General features: G+C 36.0%; 1 protein-coding gene across 3 annotated transcripts in view; it reads left to right on the forward strand.

Moving 5' to 3' along the window:
* DPYD (dihydropyrimidine dehydrogenase) overlaps positions 1-27,652 on the forward strand; it is an 810,457-nt gene that overhangs the window by 564,409 nt on the left and 218,396 nt on the right. For all 3 annotated transcript variants that reach the window (XM_019919998.2, XM_073810605.1, XM_073810614.1), the window contains 2 exons: positions 22,599-22,719; positions 23,528-23,647. In XM_019919998.2, the coding sequence (XP_019775557.1) occupies positions 22,599-22,719; positions 23,528-23,647 (241 nt within the window). The remainder of the gene's footprint in view (positions 1-22,598; positions 22,720-23,527; positions 23,648-27,652) is intronic.

The following is a 27,652-nucleotide window of genomic DNA, read 5'->3' on the forward strand; positions in this document are numbered from 1 at the left end:
AAAGAAGAGGGGAGGCTCTGCTTCTGTGTTAGGAAGCGTCTTCTAATTAAATTTAGGAAGCAGCCTCTACAAAAAGCTGACAGCAGAGCTTCCTGTGCATGTTGCCAAGGAAAGCATGATGAAAAACAAAGGAAGTACCCTCTCCTGAAGCTTATCACAGAGATAGGGAACCTGTCTTTCTTTCAAAATCTACAGTTTTGATCTGATTTCCCCTCACCTGTCCACAGAACCTCCATGTTGCAACACTTACACACTCTGCTTTCCCCAGTATGCACCCCACTTTCTTGTTCCCTGCAGCACCCTCGTTTGTGTTTGGGCCACAGAACAGATTTCCTTCCACCATCTGCCCAGTCAAGCTTGTTTGTTCTCCAAGGATAGAGTCAAATATCTCTACTGACCACTGCTGCCCCAGATGACCCTTTCCTTCTCTAAACTTGGCAGCAGTTTGTGCTGCTTACCTTGTATGTTGACCTCCTGCTATGTGCTTGGTACCTGTCATATAGCTGGTAAGTGACAGATCCAGGAAAACAGAGGGTTAGCTGACTCCAATCCCATATTCTTTTCATTATGCCATCATGCTGCCTCTAGCATCCCATACCAGCCTACACAAAGCACGATTACGTGCTTTGCTTCCCTCTTAGACTATAAACTACGTATGACCACAGACTGTGTGTGAAATCCCATAAAGTCTGCCATCGTTTTCAAAAATGAGTCAAAAAATGACCAAACAGCAGGAATCAGTAGCTGGGGATATACATTTGGAGAAGTTGCAGTTCTTAAGGTATCTTAAGTCCTAAGTTTCCATGCATTGTAGTGTCAAATTTAACAAAAACTTTCAAGAAAACTCTGCATCTTCATAAAGAGTTCAATAATAAGCCAAATTTTAGCAATTACTGAAGAATCAACAGGAAATTATAGCAGAAAAGTAAATCGACAAGTGCTGAGACTTAAATATTAATGAGGGATAGGTCCCAAGACCTTCTCAAATCCCTAAGTATCACTATAATATATAATTTTCCTCATAAAAAGCAGTAAAGTATAACTGAAATATTTAAATGGTCCCTGTAGACCGTAATGATTCTATAGAAACAGAACTTAAGTCATTTATAATGCTATTAACATAAATTCTGAATTGAGCACCGGCCGAAACGTTTTCAAACATCACTTTTTCTTGTTTCCCATATAGAGCATATGGTTACTAATTTTTGCCTGAGTCACCACCAAATTTATACAGAACTTCTATTTTCTAAGATGCATCAATTTTATAAAACTGTTTCACTTTTTCCTTATTTCCGTCATGAGAATTAACAATTGGCTTTCTTTGGGATTCACTCTACACAAAGTCTTCTGACATGTTCAAAAATTATTTTGTACTTCTAAGTATTAAAAAAAAAAAAAAAGTTAAGCCTGCACCTCAGCGTAGGTGCTGGCTAGAAAATCTATTAAAAGTTAGGCTTATTCCTGGCCAAGTGACTCACTCAGACCAAGCTCACAACATCCTCCAAGTTTCATATAAAATTACATATTAATATATGCTCTATGGGATCATTCACAAAGAGTTGAGACTTCAAATGTTTAGTCTATGAATATCAGAGACTTACTATATTAAGTAGTAGTTTTAATTCTTGTGTTTACTGTTTTTCAGTGTACATCAGTAATCATAAGGAATTTATTTATTTATTGACTCCTAACTAACAATTTATTTCCCCAGAGCTTGTGATTTATTTTACTGCTTATAGTGTGCCAGGACCCAATAAATGGTAAATATTTAGTCTCTGTCATATGATACATCACCACTATCATTTGTTGATGACTATCCTGAATTATATTCATGCTCAAACGTGAAGACAGGGTATGTGGCTTGGAGTAGATGAAGATGCCTTTAAGACAGAGAATCAAACAAAATGGTCAGGTCTTCAGAGATAGAATTCTTACTTCAAAAATTTGCCTATTTTACATTTGGTAGTGTATATATGTCCATGCCACTCTCTCACTTCATCCCAGCTTACCCTTCCCCCTCCCCATGTCCTCAATTTCATTTTCTACGTCTGTGTTTTTATCACTGTCCTGCCCCTAGTTTCTTCAGAACAATTTTTTTTTTTTTAGATTCCATATATATTGTTAGCATACAGTATTTGTTTTTCTCTTTCTGACTTACTTCACTCTGTATGACAAACTCTAGGTCTATCCACCTCACTACAAATAACTCAATTTCATTTCTTGAAGCAGCCACATAGCATAGGGAGATCAGCTGGGTGCTTTGTGACCACCTAGAGGGTGGGATAGGGAGGGTGGGAGGGAGACGCAAGAGGGATGGGATATGGGGATAGATGTATATGTATAGCTAATTCACTTTGTTATACAGCAGAAACTAACACACCATTGTAAAGCAATTATACTCCAATAAAGATGTTAAAAAAAAATTTGCCTATAGTGATGCTAACCCTAGTCCTACTTTCATATTACTTCCACTATTAATATGTTTACTAAATATATGTGGTTGTATATATATATATATATATATATATATATATATATATATATACACATTTATATAAGTTGTAAAACAGAAACAGGAGAACTGGCTCAAAGACCTCATATATTTGATGACCTCAAAGACAGGATGTGTCATCATTTTAAGGAGGTAGCTGAGACCTCAGAATGCCAAATAGCACAGCAAGGCAAGAGGGGTGTATCAAGGCCCAGAAACACCAAGTATATTCTCAGTGTTCCTAGGTACACAATCAGAGGTTAATTAACAGTGATTATCTCAGTAGCATCTCAGATGGAATAAAAAGGACCTGGAATATTAAACTTAAAGCTGAAATAAGGTATTCTTTCTTCTAATGTAAAAGTTCCTAGATAATAGATACATAGTACCAAGAATATCCCCTTAGTACTATGGAATTGTATTTCTCTGAACACCTGCTCTAGCATAAGCATTATGTAACTTTAAGTAGAACTTAAAGTTATTGTCTTAATAAAAGCAGGCATTCAATTAATCTTATACTATTCTATATCTGTGTCTGAAAAAGTAAAACCAGCCATCATTCTTAAACCACTCTAAATATATGGCACTATCATTTAATCTGTAACAAAAACCAAATACCATGATGCCTTGGAGGAGTTAATTCAGTTACTTAGGTCTAGTCTTCTTTAGCCTGCCTGCCTGCCTATGTGCCTTCCTTCCTTCCTACCTTTCTTCCTTTCCTCCTTAAATCTCACTACCTAGCCATAACTCATTTTAACATGAGTGTGAGCATTTGCAGTTTTAACTACTGGTGAGTGATCTCATATAAAATATAGCAGTGTATAGTTCTGCAAGGAATTTGAATTGTACATTAAGGTTAGTATAAGTGAATCACTTAGCTAAGAATTAGTCTAACTTTTACAAGCATTCTACTAGCTAACATCTGCATCTCAGTTTCCTGTTATTGTATTAAACATAAAACTAGGTAATAGAAACAGGTAGTGATCATATAAAATCAACATAGTATTTGCTCTGAAGTCACATCTCGTTCTAATAAAGTTTTATCTAAAGTGATGAGTATTTAGTCAGTGATTAGTACATCTATTGTGCCTGTTGTATATCAGTATTATGCTTGCCTCTGTGGATGATATTGCATGATGAAAAAAAAAATGGTCTCCGACTTGAAACAATTCAAAATCTCGGAACAAAGAAAAAAAATTAACTAAATGAAATTAAAATAATTTTAAGGTACTATAAAAGCAAAGTGATTATTTGTTTTGGTCATAGAATATACATAAACTTAAATGTGACTTCCTCAGGTTTAAACGAAGCAACCCATCTTCAGTTTACCATACCCACAGCCCTGTCACTCTTTCTCTCCTTATCTTCTTACCCTGCTCTAAATTTTCTATTACCTACTTGAAATTGTGTTACATATTTATTTCTTTTTTCCTTATTGTATTTCCGAGTTGAATGAAAACTCCGTGAGAACCATAACTTTGTCTTATTCACTTTACTTATTTACCCCAGCAGCTAAGATAGTAATTGAATATATATTTGTTGAATGAATGGATGAATATCACCAAATAAGGAAAAGATGGTTACAACTGGTTACACAACACACAGCCCACTACTATGCAAATAAGTTGCATATGGCTGATGATGCCTTATTGTTTCCTGTGGTGCAGATTTTAGTTACACAAGTTCACATCTTCGTTAAGCAACAACTGTGACAATAAACGACAAGAAAATAATAAAAAAGAAAATAGACTGATCGTCTTTACAGTTTCTTTAGAGCTGCTGCGAATTCATTTGTTGACATGGGACTCAGCCTGATTTCTTTTATAAACAGGAAAATCAGTATTTATTTTCAGGTCTTCATTTTTATATCAGGATGAATTATAGGATATTTAATGTTCAAACAGTTGTCCGTTTATCCATTTCCTATTAAGAAGAGAGGAATATATGTAAAATGTTCTCTGTATATTAAGATTTTATATGTATAACTAATAATAAAATTACTAAAGCTCTGATTTGAAATTTTTGGAAAGTCTAAATAAATTGTCAAGTGTTCTTGAAACACATAGTGTACTTTTGGTATTGCAGAAGTTATGGGAAATACCATAGAAATAAAAGATCATTGTATGTATATTCTTTTGTAAATTTGAATATGCTAATATTTAATATTGATCAAACTCACAAATATGGTATAAGATAATCTGATAGTATATTTGCTTTAATGTAGAGTAAGATAATTATTTAGTGTTCCATTCATGCATGGTGACTCAAAGATATTTCTTACCCTTACCTGTTAGTAACCAGCAGAGTGCTCACCAAGCATCACTTTAATCCAGGATTAAATACTGGAAATAAAAAAGTTAAAAGTGTACGTTTGTAACTGTGATTATATCCCAAAGAGAAATATACTTGCTTTTGAGTTTGCTTATAAGTGTCTCTTACCAGTCCAATATGGATAATTCAAAGTTAATGGCATAACCATAAAAATGAATTTATGCATACTTCAAATTGGTAGCAATTCCATCTTACAAAACATATTTTTGTTAATGCTCATTCCTATTCGTGCAATTTTTAACAAAATTCAGATTTACACCTATTCTTTTCTCTTGTTCGTAAATAGCTGTTTTAGGCTATTAAGTTCATCCTACCAAATTGCCCAAAAATCTAGGAAGTAACGTTTAAAAATTGTCTCTCACTCAAGTTGGGAAACATTTTCTTTAATTTATCACACTTTAAACAAATTGTTAGCTTTAATTAAATGTGGAATAAAACAAAGATATAAACTAAAAAGGCTCTTGGTTATGAAGAACTGATGTAATAAAACTAGCCTAAGAATTTATAAATGATAACTCTTTTCTGTAAGGATTGATTGCAACATAATCACAGTAAAATTTTGGCAAATTTTAAGGAAATTTAGTTGTATAAAAGTAAATATATGGGGCTTCCCTGGTGGCGCAGTGGTTGAGAGTCCACCTGTCGATGCAGGGGACACGGGTTCGTGCCCCGGTCCGGGAGGATCCCACATGCCGCGGAGCAGCTGGGCCCGTGAGCCATGGCCGCTGAGCCTGTGCGTCCGGAGCCTGTGCTCCGCAGTAGGAGAGGCCACAACAATGAGAGGCCCGTGTACTGCAAAAAAAAAGAAAAGAAAAGAAAAGAAAAGTATATATATGATTCTCAGATAATTAGCAAAAGATTACATAAGGATGCTTTATAAAAGCATGCCTGTATTTAATGTAGTTTGACCTTTTTTTTTTCACTTAGTAGTATGTAGTCCTAGTCTTTTCTAACTAATGTGTCTTTGGGAATGTATAGCCCTATTGACATTTTAAAGTTTTTTTTTTTATCATATTATCCATTTACATAACAAATAATATTCATTCATTCATCTAATACATTTCTATTGAGCAATCCAAATACAAGTATATATAAAATCCTAAGGAAAGATAAATGAAGAAATTAATTCTCTCAAGGGTTGGAACTAATGTGTGTGATATGAATGGGGAAGTATATTTTGGATGGAGGAAGCGTATTAACAAATTCTGGTCTGGTAGTTAAACATAAGTGGGCTAACATGACTGTTCTAAAATTACGTAGTGACTGATTTTGACTGCATATCATGGTTTATATGTACAGCATAGGTTATTGTCTATTTCTTAATTATTTAGAAATGACTGTGGCCACAGTATAATAGCATTATCATTTTATCTCTTAATAGGGATATCTGTGGTATATAAGGTTCAGGAAAATCCCATTATGAGTAGCATTGGCTTAAATTAAACATTGTGGAGGAACCAAATTGTACATGTGCTAACTGAGGAGAGATCCATCTGTGAGTGAGACATGGAAGCCCTGTGTGCTCTAGGTCCAGGGCCGGGGTGGGGAGGTGCGGGGGGATGGGGGGAGAGGCTAAAAGCTGACTGTTTGATTGTGGTTGGGCTCTCGCCTATTTTGCATCCACTGAAAAATCCAATTCTGTCTCCCTCACCAATTGCTCCCATGATAACATATAGCAACATAAGTTTCCACTAGTGTCAGGCCCAGGTCTATTGACTATCCAGCTCTTCTAAGGGGTTATATATTCTAAATGTCTGATTTTGTTTGCTTGCTTTAAGAGAATTCATATTTTATCCATAAACACAGCACCTAGGAACAAAAGCAAGGGAATTAGGAGCACCAATCACCAGAAGAGATTTAGTTCAGTGTTATTTATAATGGGAACTGGACATATTTCAAAGTGCAAAAATTGGGAAATAATTAAGTAAAATAGGGTATATCTATATGATGAAATATTTTATGGATATCAAATTAGTATTTTTAAAGAAGTTGAATGACATAGGAAGTGTGCATGATATAATGAAAAAAATAAAGGATATACAACTGTAAAAATGGTAAGAATTAAGTTTTGAGGAAGCTGTATTCTTTTTTTTTTTTTTGGAAACTGTATTCTTACTCCAAGAAAATTGAAGGAAATAAACCTTTTTAATAGTGCTGTTGAAGTTAGTTCACTCCCTAACACCATACACAAAAATAAGCTCAAAATGGATTAAAGATCTAAATGTAAGGCCAGAAACTATCAAACTCTTAGAGGAAAACATAGGCAGAACACTCTATGACATAAATCACAGCAAGATTCTTTCTGACCCACCTCCTAGAGTAATGGAAATAAAAACAAGAGTAAACAAATGGGACCTAATGAAACTTAAAAGCTTTTGCGCAGCAAAGGAAACCATAAAGAAGACCAAAAGACAACCCTCAGAATGGGAGAAAATATTTGCAAATGAAGCAACTGACAAAGGATTGATCTCCAAAATTTATAAGCAGCTCATGCAGCTTAATAACAAAAAAACAAACAACCCAATCCAAAAATGGGCAGAAGACCTAAATAGACATTTCTCCAAAGAAGATATACAGAGTGCCAACAAACACATGAAAGAATGCTCAACATCACTAATCATGAGAGAAATGCAAATCAAAAACTACAATGAGATATCATCTCACACCAGTCAGAATGGCTATCATCAAAAAATCTAGAAACAATAAATGCTGGAGAGGGTGTGGAGAAAAGGGAACCCTCTTACACTGTTGGTGGGAATGTAAATTGATACAGCCACTGTGGAGAACAGTATGGAGGTTCCTTAAAAAGCTACAAATAGAACTACCATATGACCCAGCAATCCCACTACTGGGCATATACCCTGAGAAAACCATAATTCAAAAAGAGTCATGTACCAAAATGTTCATTGCAGCTCTATTTACAATAGCCCAGAGATGGAAACAACCTAAGTGTCCATCATCGGATGAATGGATAAAGAAGATGTGGCACATATATACAATGGAATATTACTCAGCCATAAAAAGAGACGAAATTGAGCTATTTGTAATGAGGTGGATAGACCTAGAGTCTGTCATACAGAGTGAAGTAAGTCAGAAAGAGAGAGACAAATACCGTATGCTAACACATATATATGGAATTAAAAAAAAAAAAATGTCATGAAAAACCTAGGGGTGAAACAGGAATAAAGACACAGACTTACTAGAGAATGGACTTGAGGCTATGGGGAGGGGGAAGTGTAAACGGTGACAAAGCGATAAAGAGGCATGGACATATATACACTACCAAACGTAAGGTAGATAGCTAGTGGGAAGCAGCCGCATAGCACAGGGAGATCAGCTCGGTGCTTTGTGACCGCCTGGAGGGGTGGGATAGGGAGGGTGGGAGGGAGGGAGACGCAAGCGGGAAGAGATATGGGAATATATGTATATATATAACTGATTCATTTTGTTGTGAAGCTGAAACTAACATACCATTGTAAAGCAATTATACTCCAATAAAGATGTTAAAAAAAAAATAGTGCTGTTGTTTGGTTGTTTTATTATGAGTAATTTTAATTTTTCTTAGTCAATAATTTTTAATTAATTTATTCAAAAAATTACTCCACAATAGTTATGAAATCATCCTTTCATAATCATGGAAAACTTTCTTAAAAATGACATTTGAAGAAAGATTTAATGCAAGGATAATGTATAAATTATATTAAACAATTTTTATTTTTTTTCTTTCAAGGTAAACAGAAATATATGATTTTAATTTATATTAAGATGCAAAAGAGATTTGTGTGAACTTGTCTTCAAATGTTGTGAGAAGTGGGTCTACTGTATCTCTCACTGGGGATAACTTGATGGAAAACAAAACGTAGAATTATTTAAGGATAATTAAGTTACGATGTGTGAGAGCACTTGTAAATCACTGTGTTGTATGTTTGTTATTTTTAGTATTGCCTGAGAATGGTCTAAATAACCTCTTTGAGTCCTATCTAGGCCTGTGATTTCAATAAGTTATTTAATTAACAAAGCTTATTATTTAGATCTCAGACTGTCATGGATTTCACATTGTTAGAATTCAGAGATATTGTTTAAACTGTAACCGATTCCTTTAAAAATGTCATATAGTCTCCCTTACATATATGCATTGCCTCATAACATAGCAAATGATCTTCCACTGTGTCATTAGTTCTAATTGTGATAAAAATAAAATGACAATTACTCAACATATTCATTGCATACACCTTTTATGTCAAGCACAGTTCTAAGCTCTGATAGTTCAGATTAAATTTATTTTTGGTTTTCTTGGGCTGTGTGTATCTATAGATATAACTACTTAACCATTGTAATCTGTCTCCATCCCTATTATGTTTAGCTATATGTGCCATAAGTTGCCGGTGACTTTAAGGGGTATAATCTATTGCCTACATTTCAGTCCTCATCCTACCTGATGTCTTTGGTGTATTTTATATCAAGAACTACATCTACATCTTCTTTATTGGAGTTTCGCTTCTTCCTTGGATCTTTCCTCTTTGTTCTCTTCTCTCTCTGACATAGCAAGGGTTTCACAAGATTTCAACCACCAACTACATACTAACAACTCATAAACCTATGATTTAGTGATCCTGTGATCCGGATTCCTATTAACTCTCAACTGGATTCTTTCAGCTAGGTGTCTTATAGGGACAAACTCAATGTATCTAAAATTCATCATTTTATTGCCAAACCTGCTTCTCTAGTATTTCCTCACTTGGTTGATGAAATTACTATTCTCCTACAATGACAAACCACAGAATTATTTTTGATTTTCATTCCCCAACTCCAATTTGTACTAATCTTGAAAGTTTTTAATATTCATCCTTAAAATGATGTTCTAGTCCACTTGAAGTTCTTGCCTAGCACTAGGCCTTTTTTCTCTTTCAGACTGGTATCCCTGCTTGCTCTGTATCTTATCCTACTCAACCCATAGACATATATGGAATTATATTTCTAAAACGGGGATTTAACCATGTGGCTTTTCGTGTTTTCTTATTGTCTAAAGGATAAGGCACAGAATCTGTAGGAAGCTGACTCTAAACTCTAGTTGAACCATTTAGCCATATCTCCTCTCTGCTCCCTTCATAAGCAATAGTTTGGAATTTTCTTTCTATTTCCCGATCACACAGTGCATTCCCATGCTTTAGAGTCTTCCTATGCATTCCTTACCCATGTGTTTCTCCACAGGCCCTAATCCAGTTGCTGCCATTTTGTGACTCTTTCAAGACTCCAGTGCCCCCCGCCACACACACATACACACACACACTTTAGAAGTAAATAAAAGTAATCATTCTACCACTAACTTCCCACTTTCTTTGTACACACTTCAAGGAGAGCAAATTGCTTGGGGTTGTTTTTATGTCTTTTTCTTATACCAAAATGAAACCATTCATAAAGTCTTTGTGGTTAACTGCAGGACGATTGCAAATGTCCAGTAAGGTTTAGATTCAATAGTTTTTGAATTCCCACAAATACCTTACTTAGCAGAGAAAGGATAAAGTAAGAAGTAACTGTGTCGCGTTTGTGATTTCAACTGTTGCATGTTAAAATCTAAGAATATTAGCAACTGGAAATGTATGAGTAAACCTTTTTTGATGCTGGATGCCTTTGCCCAATATTCTAAAAACCTAATTATATGCTGCAACATCTAGATGTTAATTACATGACCCAGTAAGGGTTACCACACTTATTATTTTTAAGTGGAAAAAAAAAACTGCAAAGTTTTAAACTATCTAAGTTTAGCAGTTCTTTGGGTACTTTACATTTCTTGAATATTGCAAAAGTAAATACTCACCTGTTTTTAATACTAATACGATTTTGTGTATCAAGCAGTTTGAAGATTTTTTTCCCCGCATGCAAGCTTCCTAACTGTTTTATCAACCATGTAGGCTGCAGGCACCTTAGTAAAGTTGAATTGGGATAAACGAAAGATCCTTGTTGAATTGGTAATCATGCAGGTATTCAGAGTGAAAGGGAGATCATATTTTAAATTAATTTCAGGGCCTCAGGATATTTTTTCTTATGGGCTATATTACCATTCTCTGTTTACATATCCATCTTTTAAGAACTCATAGCTACTCTTAATACATTTCAAATCAAGCTTTCCTGTACCTGGGTGATATGTATTACTTCTTTCTGCAAGGGTCTCTTGAATTATATGACATCTTGCTTATTATGACATATTCAAATGCTAAATGATTTATAGAAAAATAATGACGTATACTAATCCCAAAAGCCATTTATATATTCTATTGACTTTGACCAATTTTTAGTGCCCTAAGTGATCTAATTTGACTGTATTTGAGGACAAATTAATACCTTATTTTTTTGTAATTTTCACATTTCATGGGACGTTTCAGGTTAATTATTAGGAGCTAAATAAAAAGTTTTATTTATTTATTTATTTATTACTATACACGATCCATGTAGCTGAGGACCTGCACACCTAAAGCTCCTTCTAAAGGGAAGTGACCAAAAGCAATATCTTGTGTACAAGCTGTCACAAAAGCATGTGTCCTGGAGACTTTGACCACAGTTCATTGGACTAGATATTGTATCCTGAGCAGAAAGTGACCAGCTGTAGTCTGAATAAAGAGAGATCAGCAGCCTTTCAGGGAGTGTGGTGCCATAACTCAAGCAATAAGGTCACTCTGTACTGGGTACTGGCTCTCTGACTATCATTTAGCACTCTTAATTGCAAGCAACAGAAACTGATTTTAGCTGTCAGAAGTGAAAAGATTTATTGGCAGGATACAAGATGTCTTAGAGAATCAGGGAAGGCAGGAACAACAGGCTTAGAAAAGGGTCAGAAATCAAATGGATCCAGAGAATGGGTAGCAAGAATTGCCCAGATAATACACAGCCTGTACCAGTGCTGTTATCTGCCACTACTGCCATTGTTGGATACTGTCGAGAGACTTTGCACCACACACTACCACAAAGAAACTTCAGCCACTTTTCTGATTGTGAGACTGAAATTTTGGCTGGAGCATCAGTTGGCCATGCCGAGAATCATGCAATTGTTTGTTGGTTGCCAGAGAATAGAGAGACAAAAATTTTCTTTTCAGTGGGTTCCATAGTGGCGATAGTTTCTGTGTTCCACCGATACTTCATACAGTGGGAATTTAACAAATAAATGGGAAGGGTGTGAAATAGGAAGGACGGCCAAAAAACAAAACAAAAATATTATTCTGTTTTTATCTGAGGATCTTCTCTGTGGGTTTGGTTTTGAAATATATAGATTCTCTGGTGGATTGTAGAAAAACTGATTGGGAGAACCAAAAAGGCAATATAGAAAGAAGAGAAAGTGAGTAGAAGTAGAAATGGAAAAAGAGATACTGAAAAGTAAGAGCAGATTCATTAGTATCACAGAGTTTCTAATCCTAAAAGCAATAGACACCAACTCTTAAAGGAAAAACAAGAAAGTATGAGCTGCTCTCTGTCACTGATTTCACTGGTGGGTCACCAGAGCTGCTGTGTGTCCTACAAGATGAGTGACAGGCATCCCAGACCCCAGAGGACTGGCTCTTCCTTTGCCAAAAACATTTCACTTACCTTCTTACTTCTCCATATATACTTGTAATAAGCCCTCAGTAATGGGGGTTGGGGGCATGGTTCCTTTTCTTGACACCTGAGAGACTTTAAAATAGAGAATCCTCTTTTTACACACACATGCACATACACACCCACCCACCCACACACACCTTATGATGTGTACTCTTGCAAACCACATGAGTATAAATACATTGATAAAGATTAAGTTAGGTTCAGATTGCTCAAAATTTGGAGTAAAATCTAACATCCATGAATTATCTGTCAAGAGTCTGTTAATATCACACTTACAAAAGGTCATGTTTAATATCTTTCCCATCCCACATTTTCACGCAAACGCTTTTCAATAAAGTCACCCCACTTTTAGTTATCTCCAAATCCTTTTCAGCTCAAAGAGGGAAATCAGTCTACTGAGCTGGCAAAACAAACAAAGGCCTAGGTATTTCTTTCTAGCTCTTCTAGCAGCAGCAGAAGAAATCCCTTAAGGAACTGTACCATCTTGTTACGGATGAGCTCCCCTTAGCTGAAACCGTTCATTGCCAAGGGATTGAGGTTTCCTCTGCTACGTTATTTAAAATTGCCTCAACAGTAATTCCTTCTTGCTTGGATTTCATAAAGTTCCCAGGACAGAAGCGTGGCTTCCCTAGACTCTTCGTCTTAAATGTATCAGCATCATGGGTGCTCCAGGGCAGAAGGCTGTTTTACACTAGCCTCCTCCCTGTGTCAGTTAATCATTCACACGAATAGGGGATTATAAAGACACTGAGGTTTTGTGCTTCTGGTTGTTTTCTAACTCTATCACTCAAAAACATAGGCTAAGTGTGTAGACCAACAGATGTATAAAATATCAATTGTTACACTGCTTACACTAATGCTTTGCATTAAGAAAACAAATGACAAGCTGCCTAACGTCTGCAAAGAATAAAAACTCCATATTATACACTTAAATACTTACTTGCCCTTATCTAAAATGAATCCATACACAGAAGTGCAAGTGACTGCTGTCACTTCATTACCCACTGAAGCCTTTTCGGTGTGTTCTGGGCAGTGATGAAGGAGCCTGCTGAGTTTCAGTTTGGCTCAGCTGGTCCACAATGTTGAACCCCTACCCGTGGTATCAGCAAAGCATGTTCATAGCCTGTTTCTCCACATATAAGATTTTTCAGGTTACACTGAATAACTTCATTAACAGACTATGGACAGCACTTTTTCTGCATCATGGACAATACTAACCTTTGAATTCACAAATAAATAACACCCCACATATAAGGAAAGATCAAGGTATTTTGGGGGGGCTCAGTGTAAAGAATGCTAAAAAGAATAAGCCATTTTCAAACATGTTTTAATGTAGAGGATTTTGAAGTGTCTTAATTTCTGTGAACTATGGCCAATGTATGGTTCTCAAAGGGCATTTTTTGCCTATGAAGACAGACATGGAGCCTGCTTCATTCTTCATTTGGGTGGGGAGAGAGATGATAAAAGGGAAGTAGAGATGGAAATATCCGGCAGAGGTGAAGGAAAATCGTTGTGAAGCAGAAAGGAATGACTGCCTGTAACTGACCAATAAGTCATGGATCAAATATGGATGCAAACAGGGCACCTGCAGGCCAATTCAGGTAAGCGTCAGGACTCAAAGGGGTCTTATCCCGAAAGAAGTGGGCAAAGGATAAAGTCCAGAAATGCAAGAGTTCAGGCAAAGAGAATGGATATGAAAGCAAAAGCAGACTTTAGAATAGAATATTAGAGACCCAACACACCTGCCAGAAGTTGCCAGACGACCTCTTCATGATGTTTTTAAAGAGGTTGTTATTAATTTGTTTTATCAACAAGGGATATGGCACTGGGGTAGGGATTAGCATGTGCATTGATTCCCCTGGCCATACTTCCCTGATGGGTAGACCTGGCTTTTCAGACACAAAGGTATCATCTCCTTTATCTGTAGACTTCGCACAGTCATTTCCAGTGTCCCACATCACAGCAGTGGCTTTTCCAACAGGTTCTGAATCAAAAGATAAGGTAGGTTTCTAAACTCTCCAGTGATGACTCTGAACTGTATCTGAACAGAGGACACCCAATCATTGTCTGCTACTATGTCCCTTAACGCAGTCTTTTTCACAGGAAAAATTAGTCCTGCTTCTTGATGTTGGACCCTTTCTTACCCAGAAGCATATATTGTCCGTTGTTGAGTAAACTAGGCTTGATTGTTTCCAGGACCTTCCAGGAAAGCTGGGTTTAAGAGCTTTGTTAGGATTCCATTTAGCTTTCTTGAGTTTCTCTCAGTGAGATACCCTGGGGTCATTTGGGTGAGATTTTTTTTCTTCTTTGACTTTCTTAGAATACACCCTAACCCTATCACAAAGAGAATTTAAAAAATTCAAGTAAGGGGGTTTCCCTGGTGGCGCAGTGGTTGGGAGTCCGCCTGCCGATGCAGGGGACGCAGGTTCGTGCCCCGGTCCGGGAAGATCCCACATGCCGCGGAGCGGCTGGGTCCGTGAGCCGTGGCCTCTGAGCCTGCGCGTCCGGAGCCTGTGCTCCGCGACGGGAGAGGCCACAGCGGTGAGAGGCCAGCGTACCGCAAAAAAAAAAAAAAAAAAAAAAAAAATTCAAGTAAGGAATTGAGGCCTCCAGGAATCAGACACATAGATGGAGTTAGAAGTGCAAAAGGTTTATTGGGGAGTAACACTTGTGGAAGGAATAGGGACGAATAGGGATGAAGCAGGATTGGGGAAGGGGAGCAGTCAGACCCTGAAACAGATATGAGAAGAATCTTCACCAGTCCGACAGAGAGCCCTAGGGCAAAGATGGCCTACTAGGGAAATCCTGCATTGGATAGAAATGGCTGGGCCCCTGTACCACAGTTTTGCTGTTTTGGCTGGGGCCTCCCCAAGAGGACCCCGACCTCAGCTTGAAAGCTGAAGGGGATCTGAAGGAGGGACCAGTTAGAAGTTGTCTGCTCTACCACACTGTAGCAGCTGGGCACAAGTCTTTTTCTGAAGGAGGATCTGAGTGGTGCATGTCTGGGTCTGTCATAGTTGTTTGCTTCTACGTGTACTCATTAAGAACATTTCGGATCCTAGTTAAGTCACCTTAGTGTATTTACTCATTAGTTCTGGTGAAAGGTTATACAGTTCTTCAACAGTTCAAAAAGTTGACCCCTTAACTTGCAGAATCAGTTTCTATTTTTCTGTTTGTTTTTTTTTGGTTATAATTTGGGGTTCCTACAATAGAGACTCAAGGTATTTGTATAATAAGACAGCAAGAGTGCTGTGAGGAAGAGCCTCCCCAAGACACTCACTGGCTAGAATAGCACATGGACCTGTGAGCAGGAGATGTTCATTGGCCTGACTACTGAACAGGTACTTCTCCCACTTTATTGCCATGGTCAGTTGAGGCAGTGGATTTCTAGCTGGGATTAAGATAGGATCAAGGCAATCTGAGGAAATCTGAATTTGCTTCCATAGGGACAAATTGTGGAGGGGAAGATTTGAAGTTTGAACCATTTTCAGAGCTGACCTCCATCATTACATTGCCACTTGGGAATAAAGAAGTGAGCTAGTGGACCAGAGGGGATAAAGAGGGGCTAGTCATCAGAGGGGATAAAAATAATGACTCAAAGACTACCTACTTCTTAAGAATTATCTAAATAGTTCATGGCAATTCTCATCCATTTGTGAAAGGTTTAAGCTTCTGAAACTAAGTGTGTGGGAATGAGGAACACTGACACTAGGAATATCAGAGGAATGGTACGCTAGGGAAATGCTGTCTGAATGGAAGAAACAGCGGCATTAAACCGTAGTCACAGGAAATGGTATTTAAAGGAATGCAAGTTCCCTTTAACTGGCAAAACTATGGATAGACTTCCCCACCAGGCCCCAGGGACCAAGGACTGGGACTTGAGGCAAGGTTAGGAGTGCAGACTGGAAAATCTTCAATATCCTAAAGATTTAGACAGAAAGGGCCATGGGCAGTCGGGACCTCAGGGAGTTTTTAATGGATTGCCGGGCCACAGGAGGGCACAGCTGTCTTCCAGGCAGTCCAGCTAGCTGGTAGAGAACAGCAAGACTGTTTCCAAATTCCACTGGCTTATGGAGCAAGAACTACTAATATCTCCAGCTTATTTTGGCTCCATTGAAGGGAAGGGACAGTTGTTTTCTTGCTGACTGTGGAAATCTGATCCACATTTAGGAATTCTTCATTCTTTTGTTCAACACAGTATTTATTATCTTTAGTGTCTTAGACTCTACATAAGAGGATCAAGATAAAAGAGCAGGATACATCCCCTAAGAGACTAATAGTCTGGTAGAGATGGGGAAAAAAAAACATGATTATAAAACACTGTGATAAATGAAGTAATAAAGAAACATTATGAGAGTATTTAAAAGGGAATCATTATTTATTAACCCATCCTGTGTTGAGGTAGGATGGAAGTGATGTTATCCAAGGGACAAGAGATGAAGGACATTTTGGGCAGAGAGAGAGAAAGAAAAGCCTGAAGCAAGAATCAGGATGGAGAAGGCTACGGGTGCCTGGGGAGGAGAGAACACACAAGCAGTTAGTTCTGTGTCATCTTCAGCTTAAGGCACAAGGGAAGTGGAGGAAAAAAAAATATATATATATATATATATATATATATATATATAAAATATTTTATATGCATATACAGATACATTGCTATAGACTTATAGCATTTTATATTCATATTATATGTTTGTTATATGCATTTCCCCCCTGGATTATGAAGTGTTTTATTTTGTTTTGTTTTTTAAGAATAGAGATAGTATATCGTATTTCTAACACCATTGTCTAACATAGTGCATAGTGCCTGAAACAGTTGTCTATTAGGTTATCTTGGAACCAGTAATTTTATACTCCCAGTTTTCTTCTGAGTAAATAGAAATAAGAAAGTCAATGTTAATTTATGCAATGTGAGCTCTATCAAGTCGACAGTATTTGTTGAGTGCCTACTATGTGCTGAACTCTGTGCTACATGCTCTCAAATACTCTGAAATAAGAGCGCATATCAGGATTTCCTTTTTTATACTTAACATCCAACATACATGTTATTTATGTGCCTGGGTTGTACTTCCTAGTAGACTCTGACTTCCTTGTCTCACTCATCTTTGTCTCCAGCATAGGCTAGTTGCAGTGCCTTGTCGTCAGTAAATAAATTTGTTAAAAGGATAGAACCCACATTGCCTAGAATGCCACTGGCTTTAATTTTTCTATTTATATTTGAACACCCTTGGAATTATTTTAAAATTTTAAATGAAATTTGTGGTGGTATAATTTACTTATAACAGAAAAAAATACATGTAAGTATAGAATTTGATATGTGTTGACAAATGTCTACTCTCATGTAAATACCATCACAATCAAGATACAGAACATTTCCATTACCCTAAAAAATTTCCTTATGCCCTTTCCCACTTAGTCTCTTTCCCATCCCCAAACCTCAGTGACAGCAACCAATGCTCTGCTTTCTGTCAGCGTAGCTTTTCCTTTGTGGAATTTCATATAAATGCAATCATGCAGCATGTACCATTTTGTGGACTTCTTTAACTGAGAATAATGTTTCCTTGATTAAGTCCAAGTTGTTGCATGATTCAGTAGTTTAGTTTTTTTTTTTTTTAATTGATGAATAGTATTCCGTTGTGTAGACATGCCACTTCATTCACATACTAATGGATATTTGAGTTGTTTCCAATTTGGAGCTATTTTGAAAAAGTTGCTGTGAACTTTTGTGTGCAAGTCTTTGTGTGGATATATAGTTTCGTGTCTCTTGAATATATTACTCAGAGTAGAATTGCTGCATGGATTAGTAAGTGCACATTTACCTTTAGAGGAAACCACCAAACGGTTTTCCAAGGTGATTATGCCATCGTTAGAATTCTTAAATCAGGAAAACTGGTGCAAGAAGGACACATGCTAAAATATAAGTTAATTTAAAACATCCCCATTCCGATGCCTAGTCTTTGCATTTACTAATAGTTCTACCTGGAGTAGTTAACTCTTTCTGTCTTACTTTACTGACATAGAAGGATAAATATATCACTTTTGCCTATTACTCTGAAGCTACAGCTAGTCTTACAGGTATAAATGAAGTAGAAGCCTTTTATAGTTCTAGTTTACAATTGATGGCTGCATTTTACTTTAAGGAACAATTTTGCTAAAGAAGATGATGGTTTAGGACAGGATAATGGGAAAGAAAATTAAGAAGGAGCAATAGGTGCTCAGATTGATCTTCTAGACCCTAGTTCTGTCTATCAGAAAAGTGGACATAAAAATGCTAGCTACTTCCTAGCATGCCATGTGAATTAAGATTTAAGAGCTCCTTAGTAGAAAACATTTCATAACTGGTAAAATTTTTCAGTGGGTTCATTGAAATGCCACCTTCTAAGAAAACCATTTTGAAAAGAATTGTGCAGAGTGGAAATTACCAGGGAAATTGGAGAAAATGTTTCTTAAAGTCAAAGATTTCACTAGTAATTTAACTTATCAAGAAATTCTCACAACCATTCTCCAGTGCCTATTCCTGTGTACAGGGCATGAAATCAGTGAGATTTGATGCCCTAGGTAATTGGTGAAAATACCTGTCCAACAATGGAGAGGTCATCTAAGGGTCCTCAAAAGCAGCAGGGTGCATCATATATAGAACCCCCTTAATGTGTAACTAGAGACATGCTAGTTACTAGAATTAAAAATTATTATCTTGTGGCCCAGATAGAACATTAAGCTTTTAAAAGCAGCCAGTTTTGGACAATGGAAATTTCTGCAACAAACAGTCTGCTCAGAAATACATTTTCTGCTTTTTGCTGTTGTCACTGTTGTTTGGTTTTCATAGGAATCTATTCCAGAGTGTATTAATTGCAGACAGACACAGGGTTGGTCCTCATTAAAATTGTCACAGGCCACATTTATCTCGTTTGCTTTTATCCTCTTCTTAGCACCTCACAAGCTTGATCTGTTACCTTCACGTCATGTAGTACCCCCAAGACCACCACGTGCTCCCCAGACCTGTCACTCATTCCTTTAAGGGCTTCACTGCTTTCTTGCTAGTAATATCACACACCTCCATCACAGGAAAACCCATTCTGCTCCCTCACAGCTTTCTTTGACGATCATATAAATAACAAAAGGGTTAACAGGTATTAAAGTAGTATACACACACACACACACACACACACACACACACAAGCAGTTGCTATGGGAGGGATTACAAATCATGATCAGGAATGCACATTATGAATATCTGCAGGAAGAGCCAGTAAAAAATTGGTGATACAGGTGGGCTTTTTGTGGACCAGACACTTTAAAAGACTTGTTAAGCTGTTCTTTTTTCCATGATTATCTACCATTCTTCTTCAGAATTTTTCCTGCTTTGTAAAGAAGTCTTAGTGAATTTCATCCTTTTAGACAGTATCTATCATAACATATATTTGTGTTTTTCTTAAACCCAAACATAATCTATAAATTGATGGATACATAAAGAAATAAATTGAAAATCTGCCAAGTTTTCATTTAGTCTTCTTTCATTGACACAACAAATTTTTTTGAGTGCCTACAATGTTATATGCCTAGAAGTAGAAAAGCAATCCAGAATTGTCTTCTTTTATTTAATTTTTGTTGGTGTGGATAATGTTGAAGTCTCAGTCTGTCTGAGAGGTTGTAGTAACTTTGTGTATTTCCTATCCTGAAGACTTTTTGTAGGGGAGAATTAGAAATTGTCTAAAATTTATTCATTTCAATAAGATTCTAAAAATTGGCTTGTTAGGAAGGGCCATGCCACCTGATGCTATCACTAGCAAATGAGAAGGTCAAGATGCAGAAGCACTATTAATTTTTTTAGATCTCGATCATTCATATCAAAAATGTGAGGAAATAGGAATGTGTGAATAGTTTCTCCAAAGTATACAGATTCATTTTTTCATGTTATTAGCCTCACCACATTTCTAGTTGTATTAAAATATGCCCTATTATGCCTGTCAAACAAAACTTTGCAATTTATGGAACAGTCAATAATTTTTACAATAATGTTGGCTATAAGTTGTCTTTAAAATTCTCAGGTAATCAAATTGTGTTTCAGCTGGGTATGAAGATTAGTAAACAGCTGGCTTAACTGAGTATGAAGACAGGTAAAATATATCTGAACACCATAAACCTTACTCATAGAACTATCGGAGGATTAAACTATGGTATCTCAAAATAGCAGCAGATGATTCAAGTAAATAAAGGTAACCAATGGACCATATTTTTTTACAAAAACTGAAAAACTCTGAACAAATTTCAAATTGTTAAACAATGTATGAGGCATCCATTTAAAGTATGGTGAGAATCAACAGAAAAAAGTGTGACAGATGTTCAAAGTAAATATAAAGACACGGTGGTCAATAGTATTGAAAGCCACTTAGAAACCTATATCAGATTATTAGTCTTTACTCTATTGGAACCAGATAATATTTTAAATTTGTTATACTAATTTTTATCAGGCTACCTTCCATGTATTATGCAATTCAAGTGATCTTTAAATTATCGTCAAATTCTACCTTAAAGAAAGCTTTCACAAAGGACATGCAATTGATGTCATCTAGAGTTACTGTCATTTCTAGGCTAAGTCCCATGGAAATTCATAACTTAAAAATGAAAGTCACAAAGATGCAACTGTCTTCATAATGCCAATGCAGTGGTTATAAATATTTCATGAACATTGCATGGGCAGGGGCAGATCTCCATTTTCATGAGTTAGAATTTGTACAGCTAAGTCTCCAGATTTTACTATTCATAATACACAATATGCCCTGTAGAGCATTCCATATAGTGCATTTTTAATATTTATGTTTAATGAAGAAATTACTGTTCTGAAAAGAGAGCAAGCCAAGTCAAAGATTTCTTGTTGAAATTATTAGTTTTGCTGAATAGCAACAATAACAATCAACAGAAATTACCTCATCACAGTGTCTTAGCACACAACCACATAACTTGTAGAGTAATACAAGATGACTGATCAAGATACATTAAACCTAAGTGAAAAGGTTCTTTCTAAAGGTTATAACATTAGAAATCTCATCTTAAAAGAATTCGAAAGGTTAAAATGCAAAGAGCAACTTTCTTACATATAAAAGTATTAATTACAAATGAAATACTTGCCTACTGTTTCATAGTTTAAATATATGTCTGCATTTTTCTGGGTGGATCTTTTATTTTTTAAAAAAAGCATTTTAACTTCCTAAGATAATATTACCAAGTTCAATAATGAATTGCTATTGCATATTTTAATGTAATTTATCAAAGCACATTATCAGTACCTGTCAGAATAAATTTTGCACTAAAAGTAATGAAAAAAAGGACTATTGTATGTGTTGAAATCAAAGAACATTACTACTGCTAAGTTATTTTCAATAGGAAGGATAGGTTATTGCCCTCTCAATGATACTTGTCCCATGAGAAAATAGAAGCCTGAAAAATCACAAGAAACAGGCAGAGGAAAACATCTATTCCCTGCTTTTAAAAATGAGCATTTGATATTTTGTTTCATTCTTGTCATTTTAATCAATTCTTTCAAGTTGACCAATGTTGAAAAGTGCTACACAGCTCTTGGCAACATTTGCAAAAGTAAGCTAAAGTTACTGATCAGCTCGTGTGTAACCTAAGGCTGAATTACCCCATATTAGCATATACTATATACCGTAATTAGATTGATTAGGAAGTCACATATTTTCTTTTGAATACAATTCAACAAGACTAAATCTTCTAATAATGAAAACAATAGACTTCAGATTTCATACCATTCACCTGGGAGTCAGCTATTCAAATATTTTTATTAGGCTTAAACCAATGAGGTCATTAGAAATTCTGTAATGGTTCCCGAACTTATCACCAGAAGTTTATGTTTTATTTCTGACATTGTTTAACTGGAAGTGGGAAACACTTTCTTCCATTTGGTTCTTTGTAATTTTATTTTCCAAAGGCTCCCTTGAGGAATTTAACCTTTATGTGATGAATTTGCAGTTCACTTGAAGTGTGTTAACCTTAGTTCCCTAATGAGTCTACATGTAATACTGAGGAGGAATTTGAGAAATATATCATGTTGCTCATTGTCAAGTTGGATTTGTCTTGCACATCTCCAGCTTTGCTGTTGTTCCAGCACACATTTTGATCACAATTCTTTAATTATGTTCTATATTTGACTGACCTATTTGAACAGGATCCAGAGCTGGTGCGAAACATCTGTCGCTGGGTTAGGCAAGCTGTTCAGATTCCTTTTTTTGCCAAGTTGACCCCAAATGTCACTGATATCGTAAGCATCGCCAGAGCTGCAAAGGAAGGTAAGAACCTGACTGACATCAATTGCCTCGTTATGTAAGTATGGGCCTGAATTTCATAGCCATATTAAAGTATATCTTTATCCACAAATATATGTGCACATCTCTCTTTAAACTTTAAGAAAAATATTAAATTGAGCGCTTGACCTCACAAATGTAACAGATCCTATACTCAAGCTAGTAAGTGGCCTGGGAATACAAGAATATCTATCATTTTTCCTAATGAACACCTGGTTTACACACAAACAATTGTGAACCAAAGCCACAGTCACAACAAACCACTCCAAAATGAATGACTTCACAATATAACAGTCCAGCAGTAGCACCTGAACCTTTAATGAAACTTTTTAAAAAGATAGCTGCTTCCACAGGTGAAATTTCTTATGAGCTCCCTTTATATTTGATGGGATCTAGTACTCTGCCTTAAACACATGCTCAATAAATATCTTGAATACATAAATCATACAGTCAATGCATGATTTTACAAATCATATATGCTTGTGTGCTATCCAATGGAAATTGCATCCTGATTTGTAAAGATATTGTAAATTAGCTGGAAAAATAACACTGAATACAAAACATTTGGCATCCACAAATCTGTATAATAATTGGAAAAATAAAGTGGTGCTAATTAAAAATTTTTATGTCTAGCATTTTAAGTATAATTATAGGAATGAAATTAGTGAATATATTTGAGGGGAGGAAATGTTCTCAAGAGGAAGTAGAGTGTGCATTTTTCTGGGTTGTGTGGGTTTGAATGGGCTTTAGCAATCGTCCCTTTAAGAACTGCAGAAAAATGTGTTTTTCATAGGTGGCGCAGACGGTGTTACAGCCACCAACACCGTCTCAGGTCTCATGGGATTAAAAGCCGATGGCACACCCTGGCCAGCAGTGGGCACTGGGAAACGGACTACGTACGGAGGCGTGTCCGGTAGGTGTTACCCGCTCCTTGCATTTTTGCTTCCTTGGAGGTTGGTGAAAAATCAAGAGATCATGTTACAAGCAAGAATACTGTGCCTTTTATGATCCCAAATTCTTATAACTCACTGCTGGTCAAAACTCCTAATAGTTAAGACAGATGGGACAGATTGATCAAGTGACTGATAGCACAAGAAGAGAGTATACCAATATAGGGTTTCATACAAATTCTATTCTCTTGCAGTCTGTGCATTACTCAGAATTTCTCATTGTCACAATTGTCTCATCATTAATTAGTAAAGGCTAATAACAAGGCCTTCTAAAAGAAGAATATAAGCACCCTGATTTTAATATCTTTTTTCATAGTCTGGGCTAGTTTCCAGTCTTCCTAGAAGTTTGAAATCTACCTTCTTCAAAAATCTTACCTTCACAACTGTGAAATAAATCATTAAAACATTACGTTTATAGCTTCAGCTGACAAGATATTTGCAGACCTCATACCTTTGCACACTTTCTCTCATCATAGAACGCTTGCATTTGAAACAGAAAGAGAAGTTTTAATCCCAAAGTCCTGTTCAGTATCTTTTGCCCTGTGCACTCTGTTGCTGTGACAGCATGAACTTGGTCTTGCAAAGACAATGCTGTGAGGTTCTTGACTGTACTGGTATGGGGATTAGTCTCCTTGGTGATAGAGACAGTGGTAAATATACATAACATAGCAGTGTCCCACTGTTCAAGAAAAGCATTGCTGAATCAGACCAAAATGTGCTTTTGGAAGAGGCTGCATAGACACAAACAAAGCTCTCTCCATGCTGAGGTATTATGTTCTGAGAGCGTGAAGTGTGCCTATAAGCCATGATTAAAAAAAAAAAAAAGTATATTCTGCTTTTAATTGAATGCCATTCCCACAATGTCAGAAAGAGGAAGGCTGTAGAGGAGCACCTGCTCGGGGTCCAGACAGAACTCCCTTTTATCAGGAGCTATCAAACAGGGCCTTAAATATTATTGTAATGCAGAATAACATGGAGCAAGTTAGCATGTGTCTCAGAAAGAGAGTCGAGAGATTCCAGAGTTGGGCTGTAACGTGCGCTATGTTTTCTGTCAGCCCATTTCAATTTTTCCAGCCTGCCATGTTGACAGCAAGAGAATAAAGGAGGTCACGGAGGGTGCTGAACATTAAAAATTAATAAAAGAACTATTGCAGTAGTATTTTATGTAAGTAACACCATTCGCGTTTTCTCATTTAAGCTGCAGTTTCTGAATATTCTCCCATACTATAACTCAGTCTAATAAACTGACGGAATTACAGCATTAGAAAAAGTCTTTTGTGTTGCAGTCTTTTAAGCATACACACACTGGAAATTATAGCAGTATCTGCAAACAAGTTTAGCTGTACCTCAGGGCCCGTTAACATTTCCATAAAACTCTATTTCTAAGATTTATAAATTCATCTATAAATATTCACTTGGGTTATAAACTCAACCAAGCCTGGGTAGAACTTTCATTTTAAACAACAAAATGTCCCTAACATTTTTAAGGGTTTGTACCTCATTTCTGATAGGTTCTATAATAAGTCCCTTCACATTATAAACAATTTGTTTTGAAAATAGACTCTCTCCATATTGACAAAATTAATAGTTTTTTTTTCCTTTTAAGCAATGTTTGCTTTAATTTAAAGGTAATATAATCTGAAAAGCAGTTTAAACAGGCAATGATAATATATTTTAGGACAGAAGTAAGTTCTATAACCAAGTACCTTCAGAATGAGTTATAGCAAAAACTACCCTAACAAAATGTGTTAAATAATAATGGCTTCAAATTTTAGGACTGATGAAAATATCAAAATGGTTAAATACCATTCCTAGTTTTATGAATTATGCTGCTTCAATATAGAAAGCTACACAAAATATGCCAGGTATTTTTACAAAATTTAAAAAAAAATTCCCACAGCACAGTGCTAATACTTACCCAAGTGTTCTCTCAGAACACTGGAATATCTACTTTTGGAAGAGCTGCTTGAATCGTAGATTTTTTTTTTTTTTAAGTGAAAGCTACAAAGAGTTCAGTTTTCGATAGCCACCTGAAATACAGTATGTACTTTTCATTACCAGGGAAGGCTATTTTTCTCTTTCAAAACTTTCTAGCTCTCTATCAGTCTTTTTTTTTTTTTTTCTCCGAATAAGATCCCTGCTATTTAAAATGAATATTTTGTTTTGTGTCAATGGGGAAATAATGGTGAGGAACTAGAGTAGAGCACATGCTATAAAACAATGGTCACATTTCAGTAATGTCCTTCTTTTAAAACATATTAGCTAGTAGGGTGCAGTGACTAGCTTCAAAAACAGAACCTCAGCTAAGGAATGTCAGTTTAATTATTTCAAATATGATCAGTCTGGATTCTAGAGTATTCTAAAGCAATGTTTCTCAAACTTTGGTTCCCAACTCATGAGTGTACTATGGAATCAAGCTTAATGAACTCTGAACAATTTTTTTTTTTTTTAATGAAATAGAACAGAAAAAAACTGTCATAATGCTTTGCACACAGTTGGGATAAACACTGGTCAAACGTCTTTTTTTAGTTATACATGTAATGCGCACATATGTATATTTCTGTACTAGGTCATGATGTAAAATGAATTTTTTATTGTGGTTAACTTCAAAAATGTCAGAAAGCTGCTGATTTAGAGGGAGGTCTCTTTGTTAAATAAAAGATGTCATTATGCCTGTAGACGTCATTAAGTGAGGCAACTTCTACTTGTTGAAGTTTAAAATTTATATCAAGAGGGAGAGTTAGGACTTCATTCCAAGGTCTCATCCTCAGCTTTGTTATTTTAGAAACTGCATTTTCCAACTCATCTGTAGGTTATTGGAGTGGGGAAGATGGTCAAACACAGGAATCAAATTCATAGTAAAATGACTTATAAACCTAAATTTTAATTGTAGGAGAAATACCTGGCAAGATTTGTGATAACAATAGGAGTCTATTAAAGGTGATTTCATAGTGAGAACAGTATCAAAAGAAAGCTTGTTCTGTATTCATAAGGAATATTTTCATGAAACTAGGATGACTAATTAAGCTCTCCACTCTACAAGTACTTCTGTCTAAATCATTGCCTCTAAAGAATCAATATTCTCTACCTTTCTATGGACAGTAGAAACATAATACTATAAGTTGTTACCACCTAACTTTCTTTTTTTCTAGAATCCATGCAGAACACTTTTTAACATCAAACAGCAATTAGTTCATGTATCACTACACAGTTGAATAAATTATTGTTTTTTTGAGGGGGAGGGGAGAAAATTCCTTGGCTTTATTTATTTGGTTAGAAGGAACACTAATCTCATCAGGAACGTTATTTTTAAACTCTATCCTCAAGTGAATTACTCATTATTTTACCTAGTTTCAGTTTGGTTATTTTTTTTCTTGATTTAGTTTCAAATTTTGACCCCTTTCTTGACCTTGTCCACAAATAATAATGGTATCTTAAGCTTGCCCCTAACTCTGTGATTACTATCACCTGTATAAATGGTGTTATCCAGCTGTGGTGGAACATTTTCACATGAAGTCCTCCCTGTAGATAAGATTCTTTTAGAGATGGTTAAAAATGAGTCCTGCATGGCATAACTAAAGATATGTCTTTCTTGCAACTGACTTCACAAGGATAACTTTTATTCATTTATAGCTGCATCGGGAGAAATAGTAATCAAGCAATGGGGTAAACTCATTTGAAGGAGTTTTTGTTATTGTTCCTTACTGTGTTTTAAAAGGTTCTTTTTATTAATGGGGGATGGGCATATTCCTTAGGTTTGTTGTTATTCCGTTGTCCCGCACATATTTCGTTTGTTTTACATGAAAACGCATACACACACACCCACATACAGGGAAAAGTTCTGAAATTTCTCTGCAGAAGGCACTTTGAGATGATGATAGATTCTTTAAGCTCAGTACAATTTACTTTCTACAAGGTTGAAAAATTAACTCATTTTAAATTATTTTATTTGCTAAATTTGTTTTATT

This window comes from Tursiops truncatus, chromosome 1 (assembly GCF_011762595.2).
Source record: "Tursiops truncatus isolate mTurTru1 chromosome 1, mTurTru1.mat.Y, whole genome shotgun sequence".
NCBI classification, from domain to species: Eukaryota; Metazoa; Chordata; class Mammalia; order Artiodactyla; family Delphinidae; genus Tursiops; species Tursiops truncatus.